Source organism: Hakea prostrata, chromosome 3, assembly GCF_041222555.1.
Source record: "Hakea prostrata isolate BN-2017 chromosome 3, UWA_Hpros_2, whole genome shotgun sequence".
Taxonomy (NCBI): Eukaryota; Viridiplantae; Streptophyta; class Magnoliopsida; order Proteales; family Proteaceae; genus Hakea; species Hakea prostrata.
In genome coordinates, this window is record NC_142602.1 from 9752559 (window position 1) to 9779877 (window position 27319).

The 27319-nt window shown below is 38.8% G+C and overlaps 2 protein-coding genes and 2 pseudogenes across 2 annotated transcripts; 1 reads left to right on the forward strand and 3 right to left on the reverse strand.

The window, feature by feature from the left end:
* Positions 1-1115: 1115 nt before the first annotated feature.
* Positions 1116-5818, reverse strand: NBR1 (ubiquitin-associated (UBA)/TS-N domain-containing protein / octicosapeptide/Phox/Bemp1 (PB1) domain-containing protein). The gene is made up of 7 exons (XM_089148958.1): positions 5393-5818; positions 3117-4183; positions 2886-3009; positions 2555-2797; positions 2308-2457; positions 1667-2212; positions 1116-1434 (listed from the first exon to the last, which is right to left on the reverse strand). The coding sequence occupies exons 1-7, from the start codon at positions 5411-5413 to the stop codon at positions 1336-1338; spliced, it is 2250 nt and encodes a 749-aa protein (XP_089005084.1). The 5' UTR covers positions 5414-5818; the 3' UTR covers positions 1116-1335.
* Positions 5819-7588: 1770 nt separating this feature from the next.
* On the forward strand, positions 7589-10721 carry LOC149020740 (pentatricopeptide repeat-containing protein At2g01510, mitochondrial pseudogene; annotated as a pseudogene).
* A 4159-nt stretch (positions 10722-14880) lies between these two features.
* On the reverse strand, positions 14881-16849 carry LOC149020741 (RAF-like serine/threonine-protein kinase PRAF). Its single transcript, XM_089146983.1, has 2 exons — positions 16542-16849; positions 14881-16442 (listed from the first exon to the last, which is right to left on the reverse strand). The coding sequence occupies exons 1-2, from the start codon at positions 16684-16686 to the stop codon at positions 15997-15999; spliced, it is 591 nt and encodes a 196-aa protein (XP_089003109.1). The 5' UTR covers positions 16687-16849; the 3' UTR covers positions 14881-15996.
* Positions 16850-24387: 7538 nt separating this feature from the next.
* LOC149020742 (L-type lectin-domain containing receptor kinase S.1 pseudogene) lies at positions 24388-26925 on the reverse strand (annotated as a pseudogene).
* Positions 26926-27319: the final 394 nt, after the last annotated feature.

Sequence of the window (27319 nt, forward strand, 5' to 3'; positions counted from 1 at the left end):
ATCTCTTCACTTTCTTCTCTTATTGAATCTTGATTTCTTCATTAAAAGGTATTAGTCATTGTCAACAAGTCAATACTATATCTTAATGGTATCAAACTCCTTTCAAGTTCACCCAGTGGATCAATTTTCAAAAAAAACATAAAAATAAAAGTTGGTTACAAAACCAGTAAAGTAAAATTTACTCGTCATGCTTCATGTACCTACCCCAGTTAGTTTCACTTACGCAACAGACTACATTTTCCTACAGAGTAGGTAATTTTGAGATGCAATTGTATAGCTCGGCCTAATGTCATGATGATTGAGGTAGGAACTTGATAGAGGCACCTCTTCATGCAGTCAAGTTAAACTAGTCCTTATAAAAATGGCATTGGATATCAGAAAGCAAATTTGTTTTGCATACAGATTGGTCATACCTAAACCATTCAAATCATCACGAATCAAACTCCCCTCATGGTTGTTGTGGTGTATTTTCCGACTCTCTGAACTTGGTCAAAGTTTACTCAAACTCCCCTCATGGTTGTTGTAGTGTATTTTCCAACCATTTGAACTTGGCCAAACTTTTTATTTAGACGAATAAATGCATTTATTGCTAAAAAAGAAGTACATACAAGCACACAGAGCACAGCCCCTTTCTATGAACAAAAGAAAGCAAAACTAGTCAAACTAGATAGCACCTTTTTTTTAGATTTTCGTCCTCCCTCATATTGCGCTGCAACGAAAATTAACAATAAAATCCTCTGATTTTAGTACTAACAAGGGCTTGAAACGGCAATCTCAGTTTTGTTTGGGAGTGGTGGGGGGGAAGTCAGAGGTAAGTGGCACCGAAGAGGGTGGAAAGGAAAGTTGAGTTGCCATCAAATTGTTAAACGCATCACACCAGGTAGCAGACAGTTTTAGCAGACAGTTCCAAGTTCATAATTGGACACGAACAGAAAATTTTGTACCCTTAAAAAAGATTAATACCAGCGACGGTTTAACCGACGTACCTTCCATATCAGCCAACCATCGGTATCAGACGATACCCATCTAGCATCAGTCAGGATTCTAGGCAGGCTGAAGGTGTGAAACGTAGAAAGACAAAGCTTAACTTGAGGAGTAGAAAATAGAGTCAAATATATCACCAGTCACTGCAACTGTTCAATATCTAGTAAACCTCACAAAGGCTATATTTGCATATATGACTTCATAGAAGCTTAATAGAGTCCGAAGGCTTAAAAGTAACAGTCCACACCTAAGCTATATGCTCAGATTATAAGCTTCTAACATTAACAAAAGAGACATGCTCACTATACCCTAGCAACTACTATCCACTATATAAGGCAGGGAGGGACGTTTCTAAGCTCTGTCTCCATTGATAAGATCCAAGACAACTTGCTTTATGCTTCCACCATTCTTAATCAACAACTTCTTGTTTGTCTCTCTGTCACAGAAACCCTGCCAACACAACCAAGAATTAGTAGCAACCCATAGGGTAAAAAATCTTTTTAGTCCTTGAAGCTCCCACCATGAGGGTGGTGGGTACACAGGAGAAAAAGTAGTAAATGACCAGAAGGCAGCTTCATCTATTGATTACTCTACAAATACGTTGCTTTATAATGTAAACATGTGTATACCAAAGACGCAGCTTTTTGTATTTTTTGGGTCAAAACTCATAAGAAAATCTTACCATTTCCTGCAGGTCCGTTAGGATTGGGTCCCACTCTGCAGCATCACAGAGATCATCAACCGACCGCCACAAGTTATACTCATTCTTCCTCAAGATTTCCTTGTTCAACTTACTCTGTTTAAAACCCATCTCTTCAAGCTCCTTCAAGAGGGTTTGCTCAAGAACATCAGAGTTGGTCTCTTCAGCTGATGTTACCAAATTCATCACTGGAGAAGGTTCAGAAGGCCCTTCAGAGAAATCAATAATTGGATATGACACTGAAGTGGGTGCAACTGGAACAACAGGAATAGAAGCACCACTGCCAACAAGTAAGCTGTCATTTACGGGGAACTTAAGTGCTTGATCTTTGCTTGGCCGTTCATGTAAAGGAGGCTTTACCGATTCCTTTCCCATTTTAGAGGAGCCAGACTCTTGTTGGCTACTATCCAAAGGCTCAATATTCACATCAATAATCCCAGTGACTTTTGACCCATTGCTCTCAGGGGGCAAGTTCAAGTTCAAGCCCTGCAAATCACTAGCAACAGAATGCTCTTGGGAACCATAAACCTGCACCAATGTGAGGACAACTAATAAGTCAATAATAAAAATTTACTCCTCAAAAGACTAAAAGAATAAGGAGAAAAGGGGGGTATTTATGACACCTGGATCAAAACCCAAACACGCTGACCAAACTTTTGGCCTGAGGGAGATGCCATCCTCCAATATGACACATAACGACCAGGGAGTTGAGGAGCCCTAAAATCAACAGCAACGTCAATTTCCCTGTCCACAGGGAAGCCACCCACTGGAATCTGCGAAGGATCATATGCAATTACCAATAGACTATAGACTATTAAAGCCCAGATGGACGGAATCAATAACATAAAATGGCAAGAAATGATGTACAACCTCCAACTCCACAGATGACTTGTCAGAGAACTGGTCGCCCCCAATCCACACGAACTGTGTTCCATGGGGCCACAAGGTAGCACCACAGTTACTCATCCGCCATATCTTCTTAAATGGGAATCCGGGGGGCATCACAGTCCCATCAACGACATTGACATCTTGAATGAAGCGACAATCAAGCTTTGGTCGAAATGGTTTTGCTCCACCACCTTGCGGGAAGGGTGGGGTTGGAAGCTGATAATGCTGAAACCAAGGAAAAGCAAAATAGGTACCCAGTAGAAAAATGTAGATAAAAATAAATAAAATTTAATAGGTAAATGTTTCAGCATACAGCATCAAAGAATTCTTTAAGGAAGCGGGGAGACCGATATGGTATTGGACGGTCGATTCTAATATATTCAGCCTCATTGCCCATTTCCGAATAGCAGATGCCGCAGAGGTCATAATTTTCTTTCCTGCAAAATGATATCCCAAAGTAATTTATTAGTATTACAAATAACAGTAAGTCTACAAGTTTATTTACAAAGGAGAACAAGAACTATAGCAATTTCATCAATCTTACACTTTCGACTTAAACCGGGGGCCTGTTATTGGGTGCACCCCACAACCATCACACCTGACTCCCTTGTGGAATATTCTGCCCAGACTATCAGCGTGGTTGTAGCTCCTCTTGTACCCGCCAGGAGGAACAGCATCTGCAGGATACCCAAAGGTCTGCCAACTGAATGGACATTTGCTCTGGGGCTTCAAAACAACCTGTGATGAGCAAGGATACTCCAAATTGGCAGGGAGTTGCTTCTTATTATCTCCACCAATGACACTGGTAGTACAATGGGTATCAATTCCAGAGTAGGGTGTAGGAAACATTGGTGGAAAAGAATCTATGGGATCTAGGTTCAGATCAACAACAGTACTAGCAGCGTTAGGAGCTAAGAGCCCCACATCCCTATTAACATTACTACCCTCACAAACTTTTTTTTCATCTGCTGATGTTGTATTGGCAATATTAGGATTCTGAACAGGTGCTGATTCTTTTGAAGATTCTGGACCTTCGGTGGCCTTGAAAGCAATCGGGTTGTCAGCAGCCCCACCCAGTGTACTTGGAAACATACCATCATTACACGAGGAAACTGATCCGATGGAGTTGAGTCCTACTTTAGACAAAACCTCAACAAGCTCATTTAGTACCGGGCCAGACGATGCAGCCTTTGCAGCCAAATCAGTGGAGAGCTTTGAAAGTGCATCACGGAATGGCTCTGGCACAGATTTGAGGACTTCAGTAACACCAGAATTGATGTATGAGAATGAAGGAACCTGGATGCGAGGTGACCTTGTGGGGGTTGAAGTACCACCAGATCTTGTTTCATATCTTCCAGCTCTAGTACTATTCAGCAATACGTTTATTCTCAGCGGATTGAGATTCTGCTTAAGGGCATCATGTAGGTCATCATCGTCAACAAGCGTTACAACATCTTTATCTTCATCAATGTATGTTATGATAATATCCACATCAGGAGCTAACTTAAACAGGCTAAGGATCTTCGAACTCAAAAGGGCCATGTTGAGATCAACAGAGCCATCCTCTTTGACAACCAGAGAAAAGCGTCTCAGTGTGTCACCATACTTCACCTGAAGCAAATTCCAGTAAGAGAAAGAACTAAGAGACATGCTGCCACACAATTTATTATTATATATTATTATCATCGTCAAAAACTTCTTATTTTCCCAAATGTCACAAGGCATCTCTTCTGGCACACGGGCTGATACTATGTCCATTCTGACTGGCGGAAAGAAGGGCATGGTCTAGATAAGCCATACATCAAATTTGAACACACTCATGAAAATCCAACATTTTTTTATGTCGCCTTGGATCCAAGACACAACCTGGATGCCTGACTACGCACATTTAAAAATGTCTAATACATCTTTAAATGAAATACAATCCTCACAAACAAATAGTTATTGGTTCATAGAAGAAAGAGAAAAAAAACACACACACACACATAAGCTTCACTTTTGCCAAGAGAAACAAAGTTGCTGTTGTCAATATTCAAAACCACTCCTACCAACCTACATTTTGTTTCATTGCTATTGTAAGGCCTTCCCATTAAATTATTTATCAGGTTGAGCTTAAATAACCAGAACTTTCGAAGGAAGAAAAAAAATTAAATGAAGTTTCACTTGGAATCCCTTAAACATTGTTAGCTGAACTTGAAAAACCAATATCTTTTTGGGTTGGGGCTATGGGTGAAATAAGCATTTTCTGGGATCCCTGATCATTGATTTTCAAACAAAAAGGCCACCAAAACACATAACTAAACAAAAGATAATTGGAAATGGTCCATAGAAGGCGAGACTTATCCTTGTAACACCCCTGCAATGATTCAGGAACAGACAGGAGACTAATTACCCGATAATTAATGCTCGGATTTAATTATGCAGACAATCAGAAGTAAGGTATTTGATCCAATATCCAATAAAAGAGAAATAATTTTTTCCACCATTATAGGAAATAGGAAATTATCAATTATCAATAAATAAAAAATAAAAAATTTCAGGTATGAGAAAAGGACAGAGGAAAATAAGTTCGTAATGTAGGAGAAAAATTAGATAATATGAGAATATGTCAAAAAATGATGCGCTACAACATTACAGTAACAAAGATGATCGAAAAGAAATTGCCATTTATGCTACAAAAGTACGCCACAGAATATGATGGGAATACCAGAGAGGGGGAGGAGAAAGTCGATCGCACAAAAATGGAAAGCCAGAAAAGCAAGAAATCAAGCAAGAAATCAAACAAGAAATCAAGAAACTATATCAAAGAGAAAGAATTACCTTGATCACTAGATCAGACATTTTGATCACCGTTCAAGAAAGCCGCAGAGACTTAAATAGCGAAATTGGAGACGACGAAAGAAACAAGAAGCCCTAACCTATCTCGAAAGAGATTTGAGAAATGAAGAGAAATGATTGAAATATACACCGATCGAGATGATCAGCGTACCAATTACTGAAGAAATTATCAGTATGATTTAGGGTAAAACGCCTGGACGGTCCAAATGCATACCCGCCTTAATCGGCTCCCATAACAAGAAGAGGAAGAGTTCCGAATTTGTAGCTTTATGTCCGTGAACCAACCCTTTCCCTTAACCTTTGTATGTAGAGAAAGTAGAAGAAGATGAACAGTTTGAAGTAGCTCTTGCCTCTCGATATAGAGCGACCTTAGTTTTCTTTCCTTGTCCCCAAAGAAAACCCCAAAGAAAACTGCGACAAAGTCAATGAATCTCCATTAACCATATCTCATAGAATTAAGCGAGCGAAGTAACGCGCGCAGCCTCAAATTACCGAATTGCCCTCATCCCCATTAAACCGACATTTTTTTTTTTTTTTTCTTGGACAAAGATTAAACCGATTGTAATGACGGATTGGAAAAATAAATCAGACAGTTGTAAAAAAAAAAAAAATACAAAAGTATATACGTAATTATAAAAATTTATTTTTACATTTAGTGGTTTAAAAGTTTTTAAATTTACAAATCAAATCCATGACTTTATCTGATTCCTAAATTTTCAAACCGAATTCTTGTTGCAGACATTTGCCCTCTAATAAAAATAATGTTGGTTAGATGGAGAGAGCGAGAAATTTTCTAGGGCTCCAAATAGAAACTTCAGGGGCACGGAGTCTGCAAAGGAAGTTGGTTTGGTTCTCCTACTCTGGGACTGTTTTAGAATATCAAGTTCTCTTCTCCAGCACGAGTTTGAGATGTTTTGCTAAATCTTACCATGCATCTGTGAATAAAAAGATGGGAACTAAATAGTATTGGGGTTTCCTGAACCATATAATTTCTTTATGATCAAGAGAAATAGAAACTGAATATTAATGGAGATTTTTTTTTTTTTTTTGTAGAAATATTAATGGAGATATTGAACTAATGACTTTAAAGACCTTGAAAAAAAAATTACTCTACATCAACAAAAATAACTATTAGTATTAGCAGATTTATTTCTCCTTGATAAACCACACTTTATTTAGACAAAGTACGGTAAGGGCAAGATTGAATCATAGAAACATTCATCCTTGACTTAATTTGTAAATTTGAAAATTGTAAACATTTAAATGTAATTTTTATTTTTTTTAATACTTAAAATAAAATTTCACTCAAACAACTCTGTATTGACAAATAAATTTTTATATTTACATGTATACCCTTATATTTTCTTTTATAATTGTCTGATTTATTTGACCAAATACTGACCATTGGCAGTAAATACTCCAAATCAAAATCCAAAAGCAAAAAGAGTTAAGAAATATTTTTTTTCACTAAGATGAGTTGGTGGCCCATTAAGTAACTTTCATAGATAAACATCATATTTCATTAGTGCACCCCAACACTTTTGATTTCCATGGTCAAATATAACCTTAATAATGTAATAAGCATAGTTTAATGTTTGATTTTCTTTATTGTAAATTGTCTTGTGATTTTTTTTTAAATAAATAATTTTTTTTTTTTTAAAAAAAAATATTTCTATCCAAAAAATCTACTTAGAATCATAGAGCTTTTAGTGACGAACTCCTAAGTCCTAACTGATGAACGTAACTAATTTAGTAAAGTCAATAAAAAAATAGCAAAGGAAGAAGAAAGACACATTACCGCCAAACTGTTGATGTTGGAGAGAATGGTCAATTTATAGCAGATACGGAAGATGGAGTATGGAGTTTTCTTAGTGGCGAAGTTTCCCCTATAAAATCAGCCAGTGGTTTTACATGGGACTGGGGAGTATTAGAACGGCATGACAATGGCAATTACGGTATTGAAAGTTGGAACTTGGGAACAGTTAAGGTGGGGGTGGTTTTCATTTAACCGATCGAACTCCACCTTTTGTTCACTGGACATAATCTAGTGGGCCTGGGCCTGGGCCTGGGCCTATAATCCCTACCTTATTTTCAGACGTGCTGGCTGGTCCCTAACGAGACATGTATGGTCTTTATGGCCCAGGAAACAACAGAAGGAAATTCAAAATGGATCGACGGTTCTGGTTCTGTGTTCTTTGGGTAAATGGTGGTGTTGTTATGTTGCAGTCAGCCAAAGCGAGTGCAGCGAAGCTGCAAGAGTTTGATTCAAGTTAAACTCGCCGGCGACGAATCCAGTAACCACCCACACCTTAGGAATGCTTGGATGAGAGTCCACCACCTTGGTCTCCGTAAACCATTCCATTTTCATCCACTTCTTGTGAGTTGTTGTAGCCCCTTTCGTACCTCTATCGACACTTCAAAACAAACTGAGTTCTTCCTCCACAATTACAGAACAAGTAATCGTGCTGTCGAAACTTCATCTTTATTGCAACGATGCTCCCACCTAAACCATCTCAAGCAAATTCATTCCAAGTTTATCATTTACGGTCTCCACTACGATTCTCTGTTATCGACCAAAGTTGCCACCTTGTATGTCTCCTTCGGCTGCATCGACTCTGCGAATCTCATATTCGAGCGGATACTCAACCCATGTAGCTTCCTATGGAATGTCATCATAAGGGGTTTTGTCACGCAAGGTCGGTTTCTCCAGTCCTTGAAACTGTACACCAAGCTGTTGCTTTCGGGTCTCAGTCCCGACAAGTTTGCTTTCCCTTTCGCTCTCAACGCTTGTGCCGGATTATCCAATTTGCAGATAGGGAAAAAATTACACCAACACCTGATTAGTTTCAACTGCGGTAACGATCTGTTTGTTAATGCTGCTTTGGTCGATATGTATACGAAATGCGGTGATGTTGAAGCTGCCCGTTTGGTGTTTGATAGAATGGGTGTAAGAGACTTGGTTTCATGGACTTCCATGATTTCTGGGTATGCCCACAATGGTTACAATAGTGAGACCTTAGAGTTTTTCCATCTCATGCGAAGTTCAATGGTGAAACCCAATCGGGTGAGTCTCCTTAGTGTTTTGTTGGCTTGTGGCAATCTAGGTGTTCTAAGGAAAGGTGAGTGGTTTCACAATTATGCCATCCAGACAGGTTTTCAATCCGATATATTGGTTGCAACTGCAGTGATGGACATGTATGCCAAATGTGGGAGTTTGGATTTGGCCCGCTCTTTGTTTGATCAAACCATGGGGAAAGATGTTGTCTGTTGGAGCGCAATGATTGCTAGTTATGGAATTCATGGTCAAAGCAGAGAGGCTATTGATCTTTTTATGCAGATGGTAGCAGCAGGTGTGAATCCCAATCATGTCACCTTCACTTCTCTTCTCTCTGCTTGCAGCCATTCTGGCTTGTTAGTAGAAGGCCAGAGCTATTTTGAATTGATGAGCAAGAAGTTCAAAATCGTGCCACAACTCAAGCACTATGCTTGCATGGTGGATCTTCTTGGCCGTTCTGGGAGACTATATGAAGCTGAGAATCTTATTGAGAATATGCCAATAGAACCTGATTCAAGTATTTGGGGATCACTGCTAGGTGCTTGTCGAATTTATGGTAATCTAGATTTAGCAGAGAGAGTTGCAGATAAAATCTTCAGTTTGGACCCCACTCATGCTGGTTATCATGTCCTACTTTCCAACATCTATGCTGCTAAATCAAGATGGAGGGAAGTTGAGAGGGTGAGAGAGATAATGGCTGGAAAAGGTACTAACAAGATTCAGGGATTCAGCTTGATAGAGTTTAACAACCAGGTCTACAAATTTGGAGTTGGTGATAGGTCCCATCCTCAATCAGATAGTATTTATGCATTGCTGAAAAAGTTGGCTGCTCCAATGAGACATTTGGGTTATGTCCCCTCAACGGATTTTGTGCTTCATGATATTGAAGATGAAGCAAAAGAAGTGGCACTGTCCTACCACAGTGAGAGGCTAGCCATTGCATTTGGCATCATTAATACGGTTCCAGGAACTCCAATTCGAATAACAAAGAACCTTCGGATATGTGGTGACTGTCATAGTGCAATCAAATTCATCTCTAAGATTGTGAGTCGTGTCATCATTGTAAGGGACATTCACCGCTTTCATCATTTTAAAGATGGTCTCTGCTCATGCGGTGATTATTGGTAGTGAGGATGATAGACAAGATTTTCTGACTAATTTCATTTAATGGAAGCACTAATGGCTAATGTAAAATCCTAAGCCCTGCCCAACCCTAGCCCATTGACACCTGTAAGCCTTCTAAATTCATTTTCACCTGGACAGTTTCGTTATCATGTCTTTTGTGTCACTTGAGAACCTCTTCTCTCTTTGGCAATGTAATGATTCCGGAAGAGTCATACTGACCTGATCATGAAAATGACTGGAAAATGAGAGAAGATTTACAATGATGATGATGATGCTCACAATTCAGAGTAATCAGAAGGTGATGAGTTCAAATGAAAACCAGTAAAGTGATCAGAAGGTGATGAGTTAAAACAGGAAACCAGTGAAGTAATTAGATGGTGATGAGTTCAAACGGGAAACCAGTAAATTGTAGCAAATAAATAGGTTATATTATGCAATCTTTGAAGCTGATCCTTTGGAATCTGTCGCACTCGAGTAATGCATGACCCTTTGTTAGGCATATGTGTTGTTGAACTTCTTCATTCCTCAAAGTAGGATATATGCTTTGAACATGTCCATTATGTTCAAGATTTCTATAGCATTTTGGTAATTGTTTGCATCTTCCAGTATAGCAGCCTTGTTATGCAAATTTCTCTTCTCTGCTTGGTCATTCAGACTCAGAGTGACTAAAGCTGATTCTACTCATCTTTCTCTGTGACCTGTTGTTCATCTGGTCCAAATGATTCTGATATCCCCTGTTTGGAAGATTGGAAAACACTACTTTGTTAGATTCATTATGAAAATTCACCTCCCAGTTGAAAATTTTGATTATCCTTTGGTCCTGCAAATGGGAAGTGAATAAGGGCACCAAAAGTTGTCACGCACTGAAAACCCTTAAAGAAGTTTGGATAGGTGGGTTCCAGAAGGTTTTCCATTTTGCTTATTAGAACATGAAGGAATTAGAGCTGCAGGGGTATATTTCGTAGTTTGTAAAGATTTCTGTCATGAGGAATATGTTAGTTCCATTTATGCAGTTTTCCATTTACCATGTATTTGATTTCTGATTGGATATGACTGGATGTTTGTTATCAATGTCACCAGCCTTTCCTATATAATGAGCCGTGTATTCACAGTTTCATTTTCAAGAGAGAAATACAGAGGTCATATTTAATTTTCTGATAATATGCCCTATTTGATTTCAGTCTGTAGCTTTTATTTGCAAAAGGATGAAAGTGCCCCATATGGTTCAATGACTTGACAGAATTGGAAGCAGGGCACCAAGTTGTTAAGATGTGAAGTTCAGCTATAAGGATAGAATACTTTAACCTTTTTGATGAATAATGTGGAGAAGGTGGTCCTGTAAAAGCAAACCAAAAGTAATATGGAACAAAACCTCAACATCTCCATATCTATGCTCTGCTGAGGATAAATCGCCAATGGTTATGCAGCACCACACTGCTTCATCCTTATGTTGAAGGTGACATTTTTTTGAAACCTTATGTTGAAATTACTTTTATCATTACTTCCCTGTGTTATTAGAGAATAGGTTCAATCTTGTAATAAGAGGAGGCAGTTTTCCTTCACCCATCACAAAAGAGGTCTTCTTTCATTGTAGGCATTCGCAGGGACTGAAATGGTTGTTGTGAATGAAAGAGATGTAATTTGGACTGTCAACTAGTTGGGAGGGAACTAATAATGCTTGTTCGATCCTGGGTTTTACTTCTCCTTTTTCATATGTAGATTAGATTCTGCTGTACATATATGGTTAAGGGTCTACATAATCAGAATCAGTCAAACTAATGAAAGAGTTGTGCTTGATTGGAATCAGGCTTGGTTGTTATATAGTCAAATCGGCAGAGACCTACAGTTCTTCCCTGACTTTTAGAGCTCTGTAACCCTCTTTCATGGTTCAGGACAAATGATGCTTGGGAAATTAACATAATTCAGTTGGTTTCTGATCAGATGACCAAACTTTTTCAGCAATATAGATTACCTGATCAATCAACATAAGAAGGTAGATTACCAACTGGATAATTGACTTTTCAGGTATGTCTTCATCCCCAACTGTAACTGGTCGTATTCTTACCACCATTCCTTAGCAACAGTAAGAGGTGGTTGAATCTGTCAAGCCAAAGTTTCTCCAAATCAATGTGTGGTAATTAATGTAGTTTACATACCTTCTGGTTAATTACTCTAGATATGCTGTGATAATGCCTAGTCTTCCTCTCTGGTAATTCCAAAGAAAAGTTGTGTGTAGAGGTTAATGTAATCCTTGTCTGTACTCTCTTTCCCAGAAGGAGTTGTCTTCAGGAAGGAAATGAAATAGAGAAAATGGTAACTTATGGATAAGATAAAGCTGATATTCTTCAGATCATTTGGTCAATTACCATCCCTTTTCCATAGCAATGTCATATGAAGATAAATGGAGTTCTCTGTCACTTCAAATTGAATCCAGGTTCTCATGGATATCTAGTTGCAACAGCTGGCGAATCCCTCAATCCAAAACCGTCCATCTCAGTATTGATAGAGACTATATTGTGTGTGATCCTAGTCATACTTATCTGGTTCCAAATCATCATTTAGATTGTTTAAATTTTTTTCACTCTCAGAGGAAAACGTGACATTAATCCTCAACTTTGAGGCAAAAGTGCAGATATTTATTGTATTTATGAGGTTTCCAACTCCTGATATTGTCAAGACTGATCATCATTATGACATTATATATCTATTTCCTTGTCAGCCTTGGGATCGGATAAGTGATTAAAGGCCATTATTTTCCATTCTTGTAAATTCCTTGGCCAAATTTGGTCCCCTTTATCGTCTATTAATATCTTGTATAGGAAAAGGACTGTACATACCCATCACTCACTCAGTCTCTCTATTTTCTGATTAACATATTATTTGCTAATCTCTAATTGGTTTGATGCGTGATATATCAGTACATCGAGAGATATATAGACTCTCCATCTTTTATATTTAAATCATTCAACAAGGTGACAAAACATGATCCTTGTCATGCTTATCTGTTTCTGAATCATGTTTTACATTCCAGGGAAAGAAGACATTAATCCTCACCTTCGGTGTAAAGGTATAGATGTTTCTATTTGAGGTAATTATCATTTCCGTTTGAAACTTGATTAAAATTGAAGTTTTAATTTCCTGAAAATTGATTGAAAATTTATAAGATGAAACATAGGCTAAACTTTCTAAAAATTTTTATTTTAAGTCCCACTTGTGGAAGCGTGGGCTATACATCTTGTTTTGATTGATATTTCTCTTGTTTTTTTCAGCCAAAGAAAATTATTGAGGTTAGACTACATAGCATAATAACCTCAAGTCCTCAACCCCCCCCCCCCCCCCCAACTTCCCCGGACTTTACTTGTACCTAAGCCTTTAACTTCGGATTACTCTTTATTTTTCAGTCACAGAAAAATAATCTAGAAAATATGACAAAGTTTTTCTTTTTTTTTTTTTTTGTAATAGACAAAGTTTTCTTATTGGCATGGTACATATTACCTTTTAAATGTGGTTGAAATTTGGTAGATGGAGACCCCAACCCCAATGTTAGGATGTTTCCCTTTTTTCCATTTTTTGGGGGGTCAAATATTGCTATCAAGGTTGAACTCAAGAAAAAAATGTCTTATTTAGCAAAATGAAGATTTGAAAATGATCAAAGATTCAATATTGATTGAAGCAACTACTAATATGCTTAAACATTTTACATGAAGGCTTTTTTGAGAGAAGAATGAGGAAGATGCATGAACCTCATGAGAAACGACATCCGACTAAATTAGATTATAGAATTAACACATGTGAACAAAGGATGCAAATTATATGATAATAACTGTCTTTTTCCCTACCTCATTGTGATATTAACCAAGCAAAGTATGAATAAAGAAAAGTAAAAAAAAAAATTCAAAGTTCAAAGAAGCCACGATCAACAATTAAATAATCCCAACCACTTAATGATTTGTTATATCTCTAAATGCTAAGGTCAGAGGTAGCGTGAATCAACTCAAATCACTATGGTGATTTTTTTTTTTTTGGGTGAAAATTGGAATGACCTTATTATCGGCACAAAGTTCAATATGTGGCCTGAAATGTATGGATCATAATATGATATAGCTAGTGAGTGTGAAGATGGAAGGTAATATTGACAGAATACATGTTAGAATCAGGAGTGGTCAGGACCAAAAACTAATGGGTCGAAATGGACAATATAAACTGTTTGTATTTGACCTGACGTCCCAAACCTTTCATTCAAACTTCAGATCAGCAAACAACCTTCGAGATTTTTCCATTAACATGACTTTGAATAGAGACCAACCTTTTGTCTTGCGCAAGAAATAGTTAGACAAGACCCGAGAGGAGACTGGGGCTTAATTGGTCCCTTTAACTAGCAGGGAAATTCTTTTCTTTTCAAACAGTGGTTTTATATATATTAAATTTTTTTATTTCTGTTAGAGTACAATAGTTTAGGTCTCTTTTCCTAATGAATTTTCAGTTAATTATAAGACTTAGTTACATCCATGGTTCATTGTGTCGGCAACATATGGCCGACACAGGGCGATATGTTGCCATGTCGCTCGGGGGCGACACGACACCCCCCAGCGACACTGATAAAACTTTAAGTAGGCGACATATCGCCCTGTGTCGGCGATATGTCGCCGACAAGTCGAAAGTCGGCGATATATCGCTAAATTTGCCATATATAACAACATTTGGTTTGTTTTTCGCCGATTTTTCGTTCATTTTTTGCCAAGGTGACATAGGGCCTCCGTGTTCGTCGGTAACATTATGTGAAGCATGAACCATACATCTCCTTTCTCAACATAATTGTATAATGAATTGTAAACTTTAGTACATCTCTTTACTAATTGTGTATTTGTGTTTTCTTTGCATATTTACATTAGTTTATATGAATTTTTCAAACTTCCAATTTTGCCCGCATACAGCTGGACATGTGCCAATTATAAACTTTAGATTAGGTGATGTTTTAGGTCAAAATAACACTCCCAATGTGTTTATTGACCTCAAATTAGGTTACACGTCAAATTTCAGGTCAAAATGACCTGAGAACTCCTTCGAAACAGGGGTTATATTTTTCATCGAACCCTTGCCAAAAGTTGGGTGACTTTTGGCGACATGTCGCTCATGTCGCCGTGTCGCCAGGGTCCGACACGGCGACATGAGTCGACATATCGAACCTTGGTTACGTCTAATATTCTAATTCAAGGTTGAGAATAAATTCAATGAATACCTTTTGTATTAGAATATTATATGTAATTAAGAGCCAAATACCCTCAAGAATTTCCTCCCACTTTTTGATAATTCGGTGTCTCTTTTTCATTTTATTCCACATTTCAGTCAAATTTCTTTATTCATTTCTCCTCTCCCACCTTTTGATAAGTCGGTGTCCCTTTTTATTTTATTCCCTCTCTTTGAAGTTATTTATTCTAGATTTTCAGTGACATATGAATCCAATATCATCTCCTCTTTTCTTCTCTGTCTCCTTTTCACCTTAAGCGGCATCAAAGCATTTCACCTTTTGTATCCCACTCATGCATGATGGGACCTGTTGCTCCAGTAATAAAATTTCCCTGATTATTAGTTTCATTAATTCCCTTAATTTTTATTTTTTATGGACATAAAAAATTATTAGCTGTGGATCATTAAGGCCTGGGACCATTATATATTTTTTTTCCCCTTTTTCCCTTCCAAACTCCAGCAATACTGCATCTTTTACCATCATCAAAAGTTGAAACATTCTCACCATACCTTGTTCGACTTGAAGTTACAGCTTCTTCGTTTGACCTCTAGGGCAATGGAACCTTTGAAGGTATCAATTAGATACGGTTTATCATACACATATTGTTAAAGGGAATCCTCCGTCAACCTGCAAACAGAAAATCAAAATTAATCAGTTCACTTTCAAAAAATAAATCCATGTCATTTTACAAATAAAAACTAAATATAATAGTTTTTTTTAACTATTTAGGGCGACTTCCCCCAAAAACAAAAAAAAAACTGTATGGGATGGAGGCGACCAGGCACGTTCCAACGCGATATACGGGTGAACAAACGGAAAAGTATAACGGCTACCAACGACAAACGCAACGGGACAAAAACCGACTCGCAGGATGTAACGGCAATTAACGGAACCGAAACGTCGACACCGCGATCGAGATTAACGACGCCCTGCAACAGTGGTTCCAGAAAAATTTGAAGGCTCGAATCCATTAATGGCCTCTTACCAAAATAAAAAAATCCATTACGGCCTTGGATCCGCGAATCCAATTTTTAAGGCTTTACAGTCATATACATCATAAAATTTAATCCACTTTTTCATTGTCTCCTATCTATCTCTCTTGTTGTTGTTCTGTTTCAAAAATTTCTACTCTTCCTTTTCTCCGGTGTAAAATTTAGGTCATTGCCAGTGATTTCCGTTGTGCACAAGATAAGAGGAATGCCTGGGAGTCTCTTCAGCATGATAGACACGGTGAATCCTCGCCGGTTTCTCGAAGCGGACTGGAAATCCGACCGGCGTGTAAGCGTGATTGACGCAGCGGTGAGCAACCAAGCGAGAAAGATGCGAACGGGACGCAGCATCAGCGACACTGGACATGGCCGACGGCGGAGGAGAGACTTTTTTCACCAATTTTGGAAACAAAAAAGTTCTGATCTTCAACGGAGAAGAAGCCGCGACGAGTGCCGCCTTGTCCCGGCACATACTCACACGATCATATTCCTCTATAACATTAGCAAGATCCTCATCTGAGGTAATGGAAACCAAGGCATCCAGATCTTCCGTCGGTAACTGACACTTCAGACTTACGGAATAGCCACACAACTCTCCAACCTTCACCATTAATTCTGTACAAATCCAAGCATTCTCAATCTCAATTTCGAAAACGAAAAACAAAATTCGGAAATACGACACACATTAGAAGAGAAGAGAAACAATGAACAAACCTGCAAACGAAATGGAACGATCAACGGAAAGGATTCTGATGTGTCCTCCGACGTAACGAAGCTCGCCGTCCCGATAACGGGGGAGAATCTTGCCGCCGTAACTACATAGGAACTTCAGATTCGGTGCTTTGATAGCGACGTCCATGCTTCTCAAGAGTTCTTGGCTTTTTAGGTCAAACAGAAGGAGTTTCCGAGGTAATCAAAATATGAAAGTTGAAGGGAAAACCGGAAAAAAAGGAAGAAATTTGGGATTGAAGGCTAAAAGAAGGGAGCGATTCTCGAGTGGCGCCTTCAAGCCTCTCTTTCTCATGCTACCTCGCTTATTTATAGAGATTTTGGCCCCTCTGGGGGTTTCCGCGAGAGAGATCCTACAGTTCGCAGTAGAACATTACCGACCTCTTAATGGGCCCACACGCGAGGACTGAAAAAAAAAAGAAAAAAAAAAAAAGAGAGAGATTGCTTTTCTTTTCTAAATTCAATGCTAGTCATTCCACGTGGCAATCTTCTAATTCTGATTAAGGAAGATTTACGGACGAGCGAGACAACGGAACAAAAGAGAAAGGGGGAGAGAAACAGAACCCAAAGGAGAGAGGGGAAACGGCCAAGGCAAACAGCCAAACCCAAAATCCGGATCAAAAATGGTCCAAACAATATGCCATATTTGAAATCTATAGTTTGAAATCCCGTTTTGAAATCCCCTCGAACACGCAACCTAAAAGAATACCCGGAAGATATTCCAATTAGATGCCATCATATGGGCTGTTTTAGAATGTTATAATTACGCTAACTTAACACGGAGAAGATGGTAGGAAATTTTACGTTGAAAGGGTCCCACGGCCCCACCAATAGGGAGAAAACAAGCCGTATTCTTCAAGGAACTTAACGGGTAAATATAATTAAGATACTAATTACATGGTTAAAATCATCATACGATGCTCTAAAAGCTTGGGAAAAAACATATATTCGGTTGAATATCATATAAAGTTATAAATCATTACAACCTATTGTTAGAGTGTTGCGTATCCGTTGAGATAGAAATGGGGGAGAGAAAATTGAATTTCATTATTTTAATAGTCAATTTTGAGGTAAAATTAATCAATATCAAATCCAATCCAATCGTATAATAATACCATATGGATCATGTCTACTTAAATTTAGTATGAGAAAATAAAATCTATTTTGGTATAGGATATGCAAGATTAGATTCTCTATCCACATGGTAGGAAATTTTCATTTTCACATAACTAAACATTATACTCATGTACAATCTCAAGCAAGATTTTCTATTTTCTGGCGCTTAATAGTAATTTACTAAAAATAAACTTAATTTAAGATTGGACACAGGTCAATAATCTAATTATATGGGTTGAAAAATTATCTCTTCATGAGGGTAAAGGATTTGACGTCATTCCTTAATATTATCATATTAATGTGAATGCAGGATTGGTAGAGTTGTAAGATCCATACTTCTTAGTGGAGAGGTCATGGGTTCGATCCTTGCATATGGATGACAAAACACCTTCTAAGGATGTAATCGATGTATGCAAAAAAGCTGGTCTGGATCATGGTACACTGTGTCAGCAATATATCACTGACACAGGGCGATATATCGCCGTGTCGCTGGGGGGTGAAACGCTCCCCCAAGCGACATGATATTTACAATATATCACCAAAATGTCGATATATCGCCAAAAAAATCGGGGATATATCGCTACATTCGCATATATAATTTCATTCGTTTTTTGCCGATTTTTCATTCGATTTTTGACAAAGTGACAAAGGACCTCTACAGGCTCCGGGGGCGCTGCCCCCACACCCCCGCCGGGGCGGCCTCCCCGGACCCCCGCCCACTCACTGGGGAGCGGGACCCTTGTGTCCGTCGACAACAATATGTGAAGCATGAGCCATATTCAACATAATTGTATAATGGATTGTAAACTTTAGTACATCTATTTACTAGTTGTGTATTTGTGTTCTGTTTACATATTTACATTAGTTTATATGAATTTTCCAAACTTCCAGTTTTGTCCGCATATAGTCGGACACGTGTTAATCATAAACTTTAGATTAGGTGATGTTTTAGGTCAAAATAACACTCTCAATGTGGCCATGTCTATCTCAGAAGAGACATGTTGGCCTATTTTCACTCCGTGGTTGGACGACCCTAATTGTGTCCCCACGTGTTTTCCCTCTATTTGAAGGGATTAACTTCACACCAAAAAAAAAATGTGTTTATTGGCCACAAATTAGGCTACACGTCAAATTTCATACCCTTCAAAACAGGGGTTCGGTTTTTCATCGAACCCCTGCCAAAAGTCGGCTGACATCTGGCGACATGTCACCTGAGTCGCCGTGTCGCCATGGTCCGACACGGTGACACAGACCTACATGTCGGACCATGGTCCGGATAAACCTCTCAGATACAAGAAGAAAAAGAAGAAAAAAAAAATCATATTGATGTACAAGATATAAACCATTTGTACAAATTGGTGCGATAAACCATATCCTCTATGCTAATCCAGAGCATGAAATACATAGGTTAGTTCGAACAATTCAATTGTAGATTTAAAGTGTGACGCCTAAAATGACCTAATAAACACAAAGGTCTCAAGAATCAATGGATTGTTTGATTTAATTGAGCAATGTTAGTATCTCGTTTTTCTACAAACAATTGAAATCCATTCTCATTGTAGTTTCAATCATTTTTCGTATTCAAGGCAATCATACAAAATAGTATTAAGTTGTTATGTAATAGAAATAAATTTGTATGGACAAATCTATTACCAAAAAAAAGAGACCAAATTGTGTTGGACATGTCCATAAAAGTAAAACAAGTTGATTCAAACAACTAAAAATTGAGATGACAATACAATTCTTTAATGCAAGTGAATCACACAACTCTTCACTCTAGACAAGTAATATTTTTTTGATAGCTTTTATTATATTCTAGGTATTTATCGCCTAGATAGTCATTTTTAGAATTCCAATGCTTGGTATAATGTCAATTTAAAACGTAATAAAATGAATTTAGTCAAATCCTTTAACCTATCTCATTTTAGATTGATTTAATCTAATGTCATTGCAATAAATTGACTCTATTCAAAACATAAATTAAGTTCCTCATGAATGAATGAATAATGATGAAGATCCACATCGATTCCGATAAAGAGACAATTTTGAGGGTAAAATTTGGTAGCAAATGCCAAAATATGCTAACTGGGATAGTGTCTTTCGGCTGCGCGAGCCTTGTAACCAGTCCAAATTAGCTGAACATGCAGCATTGGGCCATATCCCATATGTCGGGTCCCACACTCTTACATGACTAGATGGTTATCCATCGTCACCGACTCTCATATATATGTATATATTTCAAATCATTATTTATTTCGTTTTGGTTTTATGTATATATTTTCTGGAAGGTACCAATCGCCTCCACTTGTTATCATCTTATCCTTGGCGCTTGGTCTGAGAGGGTTAGAGAATGATGCAATATATTCAACGAGATGCGATATTGTACCTATCGGTAACACGTTTACTATCGTTTTCTTCTTTTAGAAACCCTAGGATTGGGATCCATGACTTTGTTTATTCTAAGATCAAAAGAAAAAAAAAGAAAAAGGAGATGGAGAGAGAGAATGAGAGCTAACAAAAACAGATCGAAATTGCTTGATGACCGTCGAGCCGAGATTTCGGACTGTCATATCCGATATCCGAAATATGGGTTGAGATTGAATCTCGACTGTTGAATTTCAATGGTCGAGCAATCTGATGGCTAATAGTATGTGACTTGACAGTCCTACGCATTTAATGTGCAGGACCCAAGCATGACCCAAAAAAGATTCCAATGATCTCAAACATTTGAAACATGATACGTGGCAAAGCTTGGACATGAATCATTGACACGACATGACGACACGTATCGCCGCCTAAGGGCAACACGCAATCTTTTCAAAGTCGGCCGTTGTTGGAGTGGAGGAAGGTAAGGATTCGTGAACTAACTAACGATTCTGTGGTGACCTCACACGTGGCATGACTTTTGACGTTTGAAATTTGGATTTTGAATCAGGAAACTGGACTCAATGAGCGACAAAGCCATGCTACCATATATCCCTAATCGGCTAATCCCTCATGTGGTCTGGAATCAATACTCGGTTTTGGTGGTCGACTGACATTTCACAACTTCGAGGCAGCAGCCAGCATATTGGTGGTAACGGTTAACCGAAATTGCAGTTACCAAAAAATTAAAAAATTACCACCGAGACGCACGTGGAACCCTCTGTCAGCATGGAACTTGTTTCAATACGATACATTTTGGTCCGTCGGAGCAAAATCTCAATTTTCACAAATGAGGAACCCTAAGGCCTAAGTAACATGTTCTGACTCACAAGCGATAAACAAGTTTGTTATAAGCATGTGGAGAGAGACGGTGATGGATATATAGGCTCACTTCAGGATGAGTGAGGGGCATTATTGTCATTAATAGTGCTAAAGGAGTATTTTGGTCCATTGACATTTAAAACTTACAAAATATAACGGTCAAAGTAGGTAACTTGTAATTCCTCAAAATGGCCAGCGTGGGCGGCATGTAATTTATACCAATTAAAGGGGGAGACAAGACTTTTGCCCAACTTAAGTGAACAACATGAAAAAAACTCTTAAAATCTTCTACAGAAAGGAGGTAGTGAAGTACATATCTCACATTTAGACCGTCATTACATTGATTGAATCATGAGATATCAAGGGAAGAAGACGCGATGGAATGCACACTCGAACCTTATTTCCTCTGCATAAGATGATACTGTTTTTTCTTTTTCTTTTTTTGGGCAAAAAACAATATAAGATGATTATTACAAAATAAAAACATTGATGAAGTTACAAAGGATCTTACAAGCAATTAGGGTGCCAGACTGTATTGTCATTTGTATATTGATGGACTTTCTTTTTTTTACTTTTTTTTTTTATAATAAAATAATGGGGTCAAGGACTCAAAGAGATACTAAAAGGAAGCAGCATCACAATCCGCCTGAAAGATCTCCTCCAACCCATGGAGAACATCCAAGAGCACTCCAGATCGAGTGGAAATTTATACATTCAATCAGCAGCCTTATTAGTAACACGTCCAACATATACGTATCACATACTCACCATCTCATGCAGCAAAACACCAAACTGCTCAACTAAATGACCAAACCTCCCACAATCTGCACAACATGGATCCAAAAGCTCTATTGCTTTCCGGGAATCCGACTCCAACTGTAGTAGCAAGAGATGACTACTCACCACCAGCTCCAAATCTTGGCAAATGGCTTCAAGTTCTGCTTGAAGGACACAACTTGACCGAACCCTTGTAACAAAACTACCAATAAAACGACCTACAAAATCGCGAAATAAACCACCAATGCGAACATCCGTACCCCTACGTCGAAAAGCAACATCAACATTTCCTTTATTGATGGGCTTTTAAATAAGCAAGAGAAATGTAGAGCCCATGAGATATTGATACCACTATCGTCTTTGTCAAAAATATTTAGTCTTAATTCATATCCGTAATTATTTGCCTAAATGAACCAATTTTATTTTAGTAATCTGTCCAATACAATTTGGTCAAATAATTCGTCCATGACCATCACCCCTAGTTAGAGATTTTATATCATTCTTAAAGTGCTCCAAGTTTGAAAGCATCATGGTCATACATTTATCGTTTAAAATTATACATATATAAGTCAAGGAGAGATTAGTTGAGTAGTGATTATGGCCCACTTCCATGCATATTGGAGTCACATTAACTGGATCAGCCAATCTGATTCTAACTTTTGGCAACTGTTTTTGGCAATTCCCGTTTTATTTCGCAATTCTAAGAAAAAAGTATTAAGAGTTGATTTTGATTTTTAATAGTCTCTTAGCCTCGTGTTAAGTTAACTAATAAGATGCGATTTTTCCCCGAAACATAGGGGTTGAGTGATTATTGAAATCACCAAAATCTGAAGATTTCGGCAAAATTTGACCAGGATCTCGGTCAAATATCGTTTCCTCTATAAAATTAAATATAAATTTTTAATATATCATTTATTTTGAGAGATAAAATATACATTTTGTAGGGGGTTTAATCAATCAAACTTACTTAGTTTTTTTTTTTTTTTTGGTACAAAACAATCTTAGGGGTCTGTTTGGTTATATGAATCGAAATCTTGGATTCATGAATCTGAGAATTATACCTGTTTTGTTGTAAAAATCTCTAGATTCATGAAATCTAGAGATTCACCTTTTTACATTAAAAACGTGAATATGTAGATTTATGAGTAAAGGGTGAAATCTAGAGATTTCACAAAATCACCTCGATCAAATAATTTTTTAGGATGAATCCACAGATTTCATTCCACAACCAAACATTTACTTTTATAAATTATGACTTCATAGATTTAAAATCTCTAGACTCATATAACAAAATAGGCACTACCTAATTACCTTTATGCATTTCAAAACAATTTGTTTTCTAATTATAATCAACTTTATCTTATAAATTAAATTACATTTTTACTTTCTAATTATAATTTCAATCAACATTACTTGTGATTTGATTTCCAACTATGTATTTCAATCAACCTTGTCTAGTTACTTGATACATTCCAATAAAGATTTGATTTCTAATTAGGAATTTATAATTTATGTTGTGGGGAAATAAGGTCCCGATTCCCCCCCTCGGGAGAGAGGCACCCCCCTCGGGAGAGATGCACCCCCCCTCGGGAGAGATGCACCTCCCTCGGGTTGATGCATCTCTTCCCTCATAAAGGGTCCCGAGTGCCTCACTCGGGACAAATACACCTCTCTTGGTTATCTGATTTCTTCCTTGAAGAAGGTCCCGAGGGTCTCATTCGGGAGAGACACCTCCCATGTGGGATGGCTCACCTCATCCCTGAAGAAGGTCCCGAGGGCCTCATTCGAGAGAGACACCTCCCTCTTGGGAATGTTCATTTATTCGTCGGAGAAGTGCCACACTTGAGAAAAATATCCAACTCTAGCATTTCTCAGAAGACTCTCTTGACTAAGTCAAGAAGAGTTAGTTACGCATAAATACTCAGCATATCTATTCCGAGAATTGGGGAGGTGAGTCAGCATAACGGCGTTATCAGGTGCGACAAAGAAGGAGCCGTTATTCCACTACTCCACTCACTCCTCAACTATCGATCCGGAATCTAAGGAATCGCCGCCTCCAGGTAACTTCTATATAAACCTACCTCCAACATGGAGAAAGGTAACGAGAACTTTCATCTTAGTACTTACTCATTACGTTCTTGAGAACTCTCTCAAGAACCATTATTGTTACCTAGGCTGATTTGAGCGTCGGAGGCGGTTCCCCAGCCAAAACTAGGCCGGACCGTTCTTGCTTTCTTTGTGTGTGCAGGCATCTCAGTTATTCCAATTTGGTTGGAGAGCTCTTAAGGTGGTCATCTCAATATCCGGCTCTCGAAGAAGTTCTAGACACAACAATTTCAATCAACTATAATTTGACTTTCAATTATTCAATCAATTTTACCTAATTACCTTATGTCTTTCAATCAATCAACCTTATATTTGGCCCAAATTTCGTATATAAATAACAAATAATCGCCTAAGAATTTGTTTGATAAGAATAAAGAAAAAAAAATCCAGCCCCCGGCCCCCCCCCCCCCAACAATCCCCCCCCTCCCCCCTCTCCCCCCCCCCTTCCTCCCCCCCCCCCCCCCCCCCCCCTCCTTTCCCCCCCCCCCCCCTCTTTTTTTTTTTTTTTAAAAAAAAAAAGAAAGACGCCAAACAATTGCTTCATTCAATTGCTGGCTGGTTGGCCCTTCTTCATTTCATGCTGATATTTTGCAAAATTCGTGTAGATGCTTTTTTCATGTCGCTCTCTATTGAACCGACAAAGTAATGCTCCTTCAATGAAACTTGCAGACCTAAACAGTGGAGGGGGGGATGGGGAAAATAGAACATACATTTTTTTGAAAAAAAAACCAGTTAGGAATTTGTAAAATGGGCATGAAACAATTGATAACTCTTCCCATTATGTTGGATCATTTTGCTTCCCATGTACAGTTTCATATGTGTCAAATACAGGTGAACGTACACGAAGTAGTTTCACTTTTAAGGTTGGGGTGAGATTGAGAACGAGAACGAGAAGCAGAAGCAGAAGCAGAAGCAGAGTGAGAGGTAGATACTGATAGAACACTGTAATGTTGAGCATCACTGGAGAAACTAACATGATGCCCATGCAACAAACGTGATTTGTCTTCTCCATGACTAACACGATCAGCTTCGCTGCTAACATCAATCACCTCATCATCTCCCAAAATCAAACCACGCTGCCCTTGAAACTTCCCCAATTCTTCCGAAAGTAGACTCTGCAACCAGGCCAATGCCATCCCTTGTTCCACTGCACCCATCACCACTGCAACCACCTGTTTCATCGTCGGCCGATGCTGAGGGTTTGAATTACAACACGCCAACCCCAACATCAACACCACTTCCACATCCAAAACTCTACTACCCTCACAACACTTTTTGGCAATTTTTGGATCCACAGCCTCACAGATCCTCCCCTGCCCATTCAACTTCCTTACCCAATCCACCAACAACACTTCCTGATCCTCATCACCATCGTTGCAACACATCTCTACTGGACTTCGCCCACATACAACAACCAGGATTGTCACACCAAAGCTATACACATCGCTCGACGTCGTTGCCCCAACATTCACCAACTCTGGCGCTAGGTAGCCTAGTGTGCCCACTACCCTTGTGGTACCTGGTGCCTGCCCATGCTGGTATAGCTTGGCCAGCCCAAAATCTCCCAGTCTTCCTCTCATGTCCGAGTCCAGTAAAATGTTGCTAGGCTTGATGTCACGATGAAGCACCAACTGGTCCCAACCATGGTGAAGATAGTTCAAGCCCTCTGCTACATCGGCCAATACTCTACATCTTTCTTCCCAGCCTAAAACCTTTTTGTGTTTGTTGAAGATCCAATGGTTGAGGCTGCTATTTGGCATGTAATCGTAAACCAGCATCAGTGCATTATCTTTTCTGCACCAACCCCTCATGCGAACCAGGTTCTTATGTTGAAGCCTTCCCATACTTGAGATCTCTGCCATGAACTCCCTTAGCCCTTGCTCTGAGTCATGGTTGATATACTTGACTGCAATTTCTGTGTTGTTCGCTAGAATCCCCTTGAACACCTCCCCGAACCCACCTGCACCTAATAGTTCGTCCTTTGAGAACCCCTTTGTCGCTTCTCTGAGCTCCCCATAAGAGAATCTGTGAGGCCAGTACTCAAGTTCCCATTCCTCGATCATTTCTTCCTCTGCTTTTCTTTTTCTCCAAACCCAGTAAGTTACGAATAAGATTCCAATCAAACAGAGGACACAAATAATTGAAATTCCCGTTATTACTAGAGCAGAAAACGAAGAGGACGACGAATTTGATGTCCGGAATACTGGCAATTTGGCCGTCTCTATGTCTTTTGTGGTGCCTTCATTACTGAAACTCCAAGCTAGTATCCTCTGTGCCTCTGCAGAGGTTTCCGTAGATGCCGAGAACCCAATAAACATATGGGGTGACAAGTAGTTAGCTATGGTTACATCATAGAAAGTGAATAAAGCTTGGGTGGGTCGATCTAACTCTGCAGGAGCAATGGTAACGACGATTTCGTTTCTGGGTCCAACGAAGTCAATCCAAGCACGAATGTTTTGGCCGTCTCGCATATTGATGGAGACGAAATTGCCAGTTGCGGAATCCCAGTACCCAGCCCGTTGGGTCTCAGCGGATTTGACACTATTGAGGTTGATGCCTACGTGATTGTTGTCTGGATCATGAAAATTTTTGTTTACGCTGGTATCGAATTCAATGGCTATAGGAGGAGAAACAGGAGGATTAGTACTGGTGTCAGAGAAGATGCCAAAATATCGACCATGGGTTGAGATGGAATCGGAGAGAACAAAGGCAAGGCCATAGCCTGTGTCGGAAGAGGTTTTCTGTTCGGGAAGGATGGAGAAGACGAACGAGGTGTTGAAGGAGGAAGAGATAGACTTGTTGGAAGTTATGTTCATGGTGATCGGAGAAAAATAGAAAGCTCGTCCGGTGGAATTCTGGGTAGAAGATTTGGTTAATTTGATGACAGACGAGTCATGGACTCGTGCATCACCCATGAGCTTTAGGTTGGTAGTGGAATTGAAAGAGTTGAAGAGAAAATTCAGGCCCAAAGTTGCAGGAGATACAGAAACCCACACGATCAGGAAAAAGAGTTGATGAGAAGAAACCATTGGGCATTGGTTCATTGGTTGTTGTAACTCGATCTTGTTTAATTTTCTTCTCTATCATTGCAGAAGCTGTTAGTCACTGCCTAAACTTATATACACCTTTGATTTTCAATCTTCGACGTTCTTTCTCTGGTGGTTCTTTGGTTGACTATAGTGGCAGAGAAGAAGTTTCCGACGGTTGACCATAAAGGATCCATATTGTAAAACTGAGACCAAGACTTTTCTTCTGCAGGGGTTGGGAATTAATTGTATAGGATATGAACCCGATCACTATCTTTCTATTTTAGCCGTTGGAATTTTTCTTATGGCATTCCCATAGAGTTAAGTTGACTAGTGATGAACAACCCAAAAAAATTAAAAAAAGTTGACTTGAGACCTTATAATTAATTGCAAAGGAGAGAAAAAGAACCCTGCAGATAGATAACACGGTTGAATACAAACGACCGAGAAGGCTTGTGCACGCGATTGACAATTTGTAATGCAAGTGGGCTG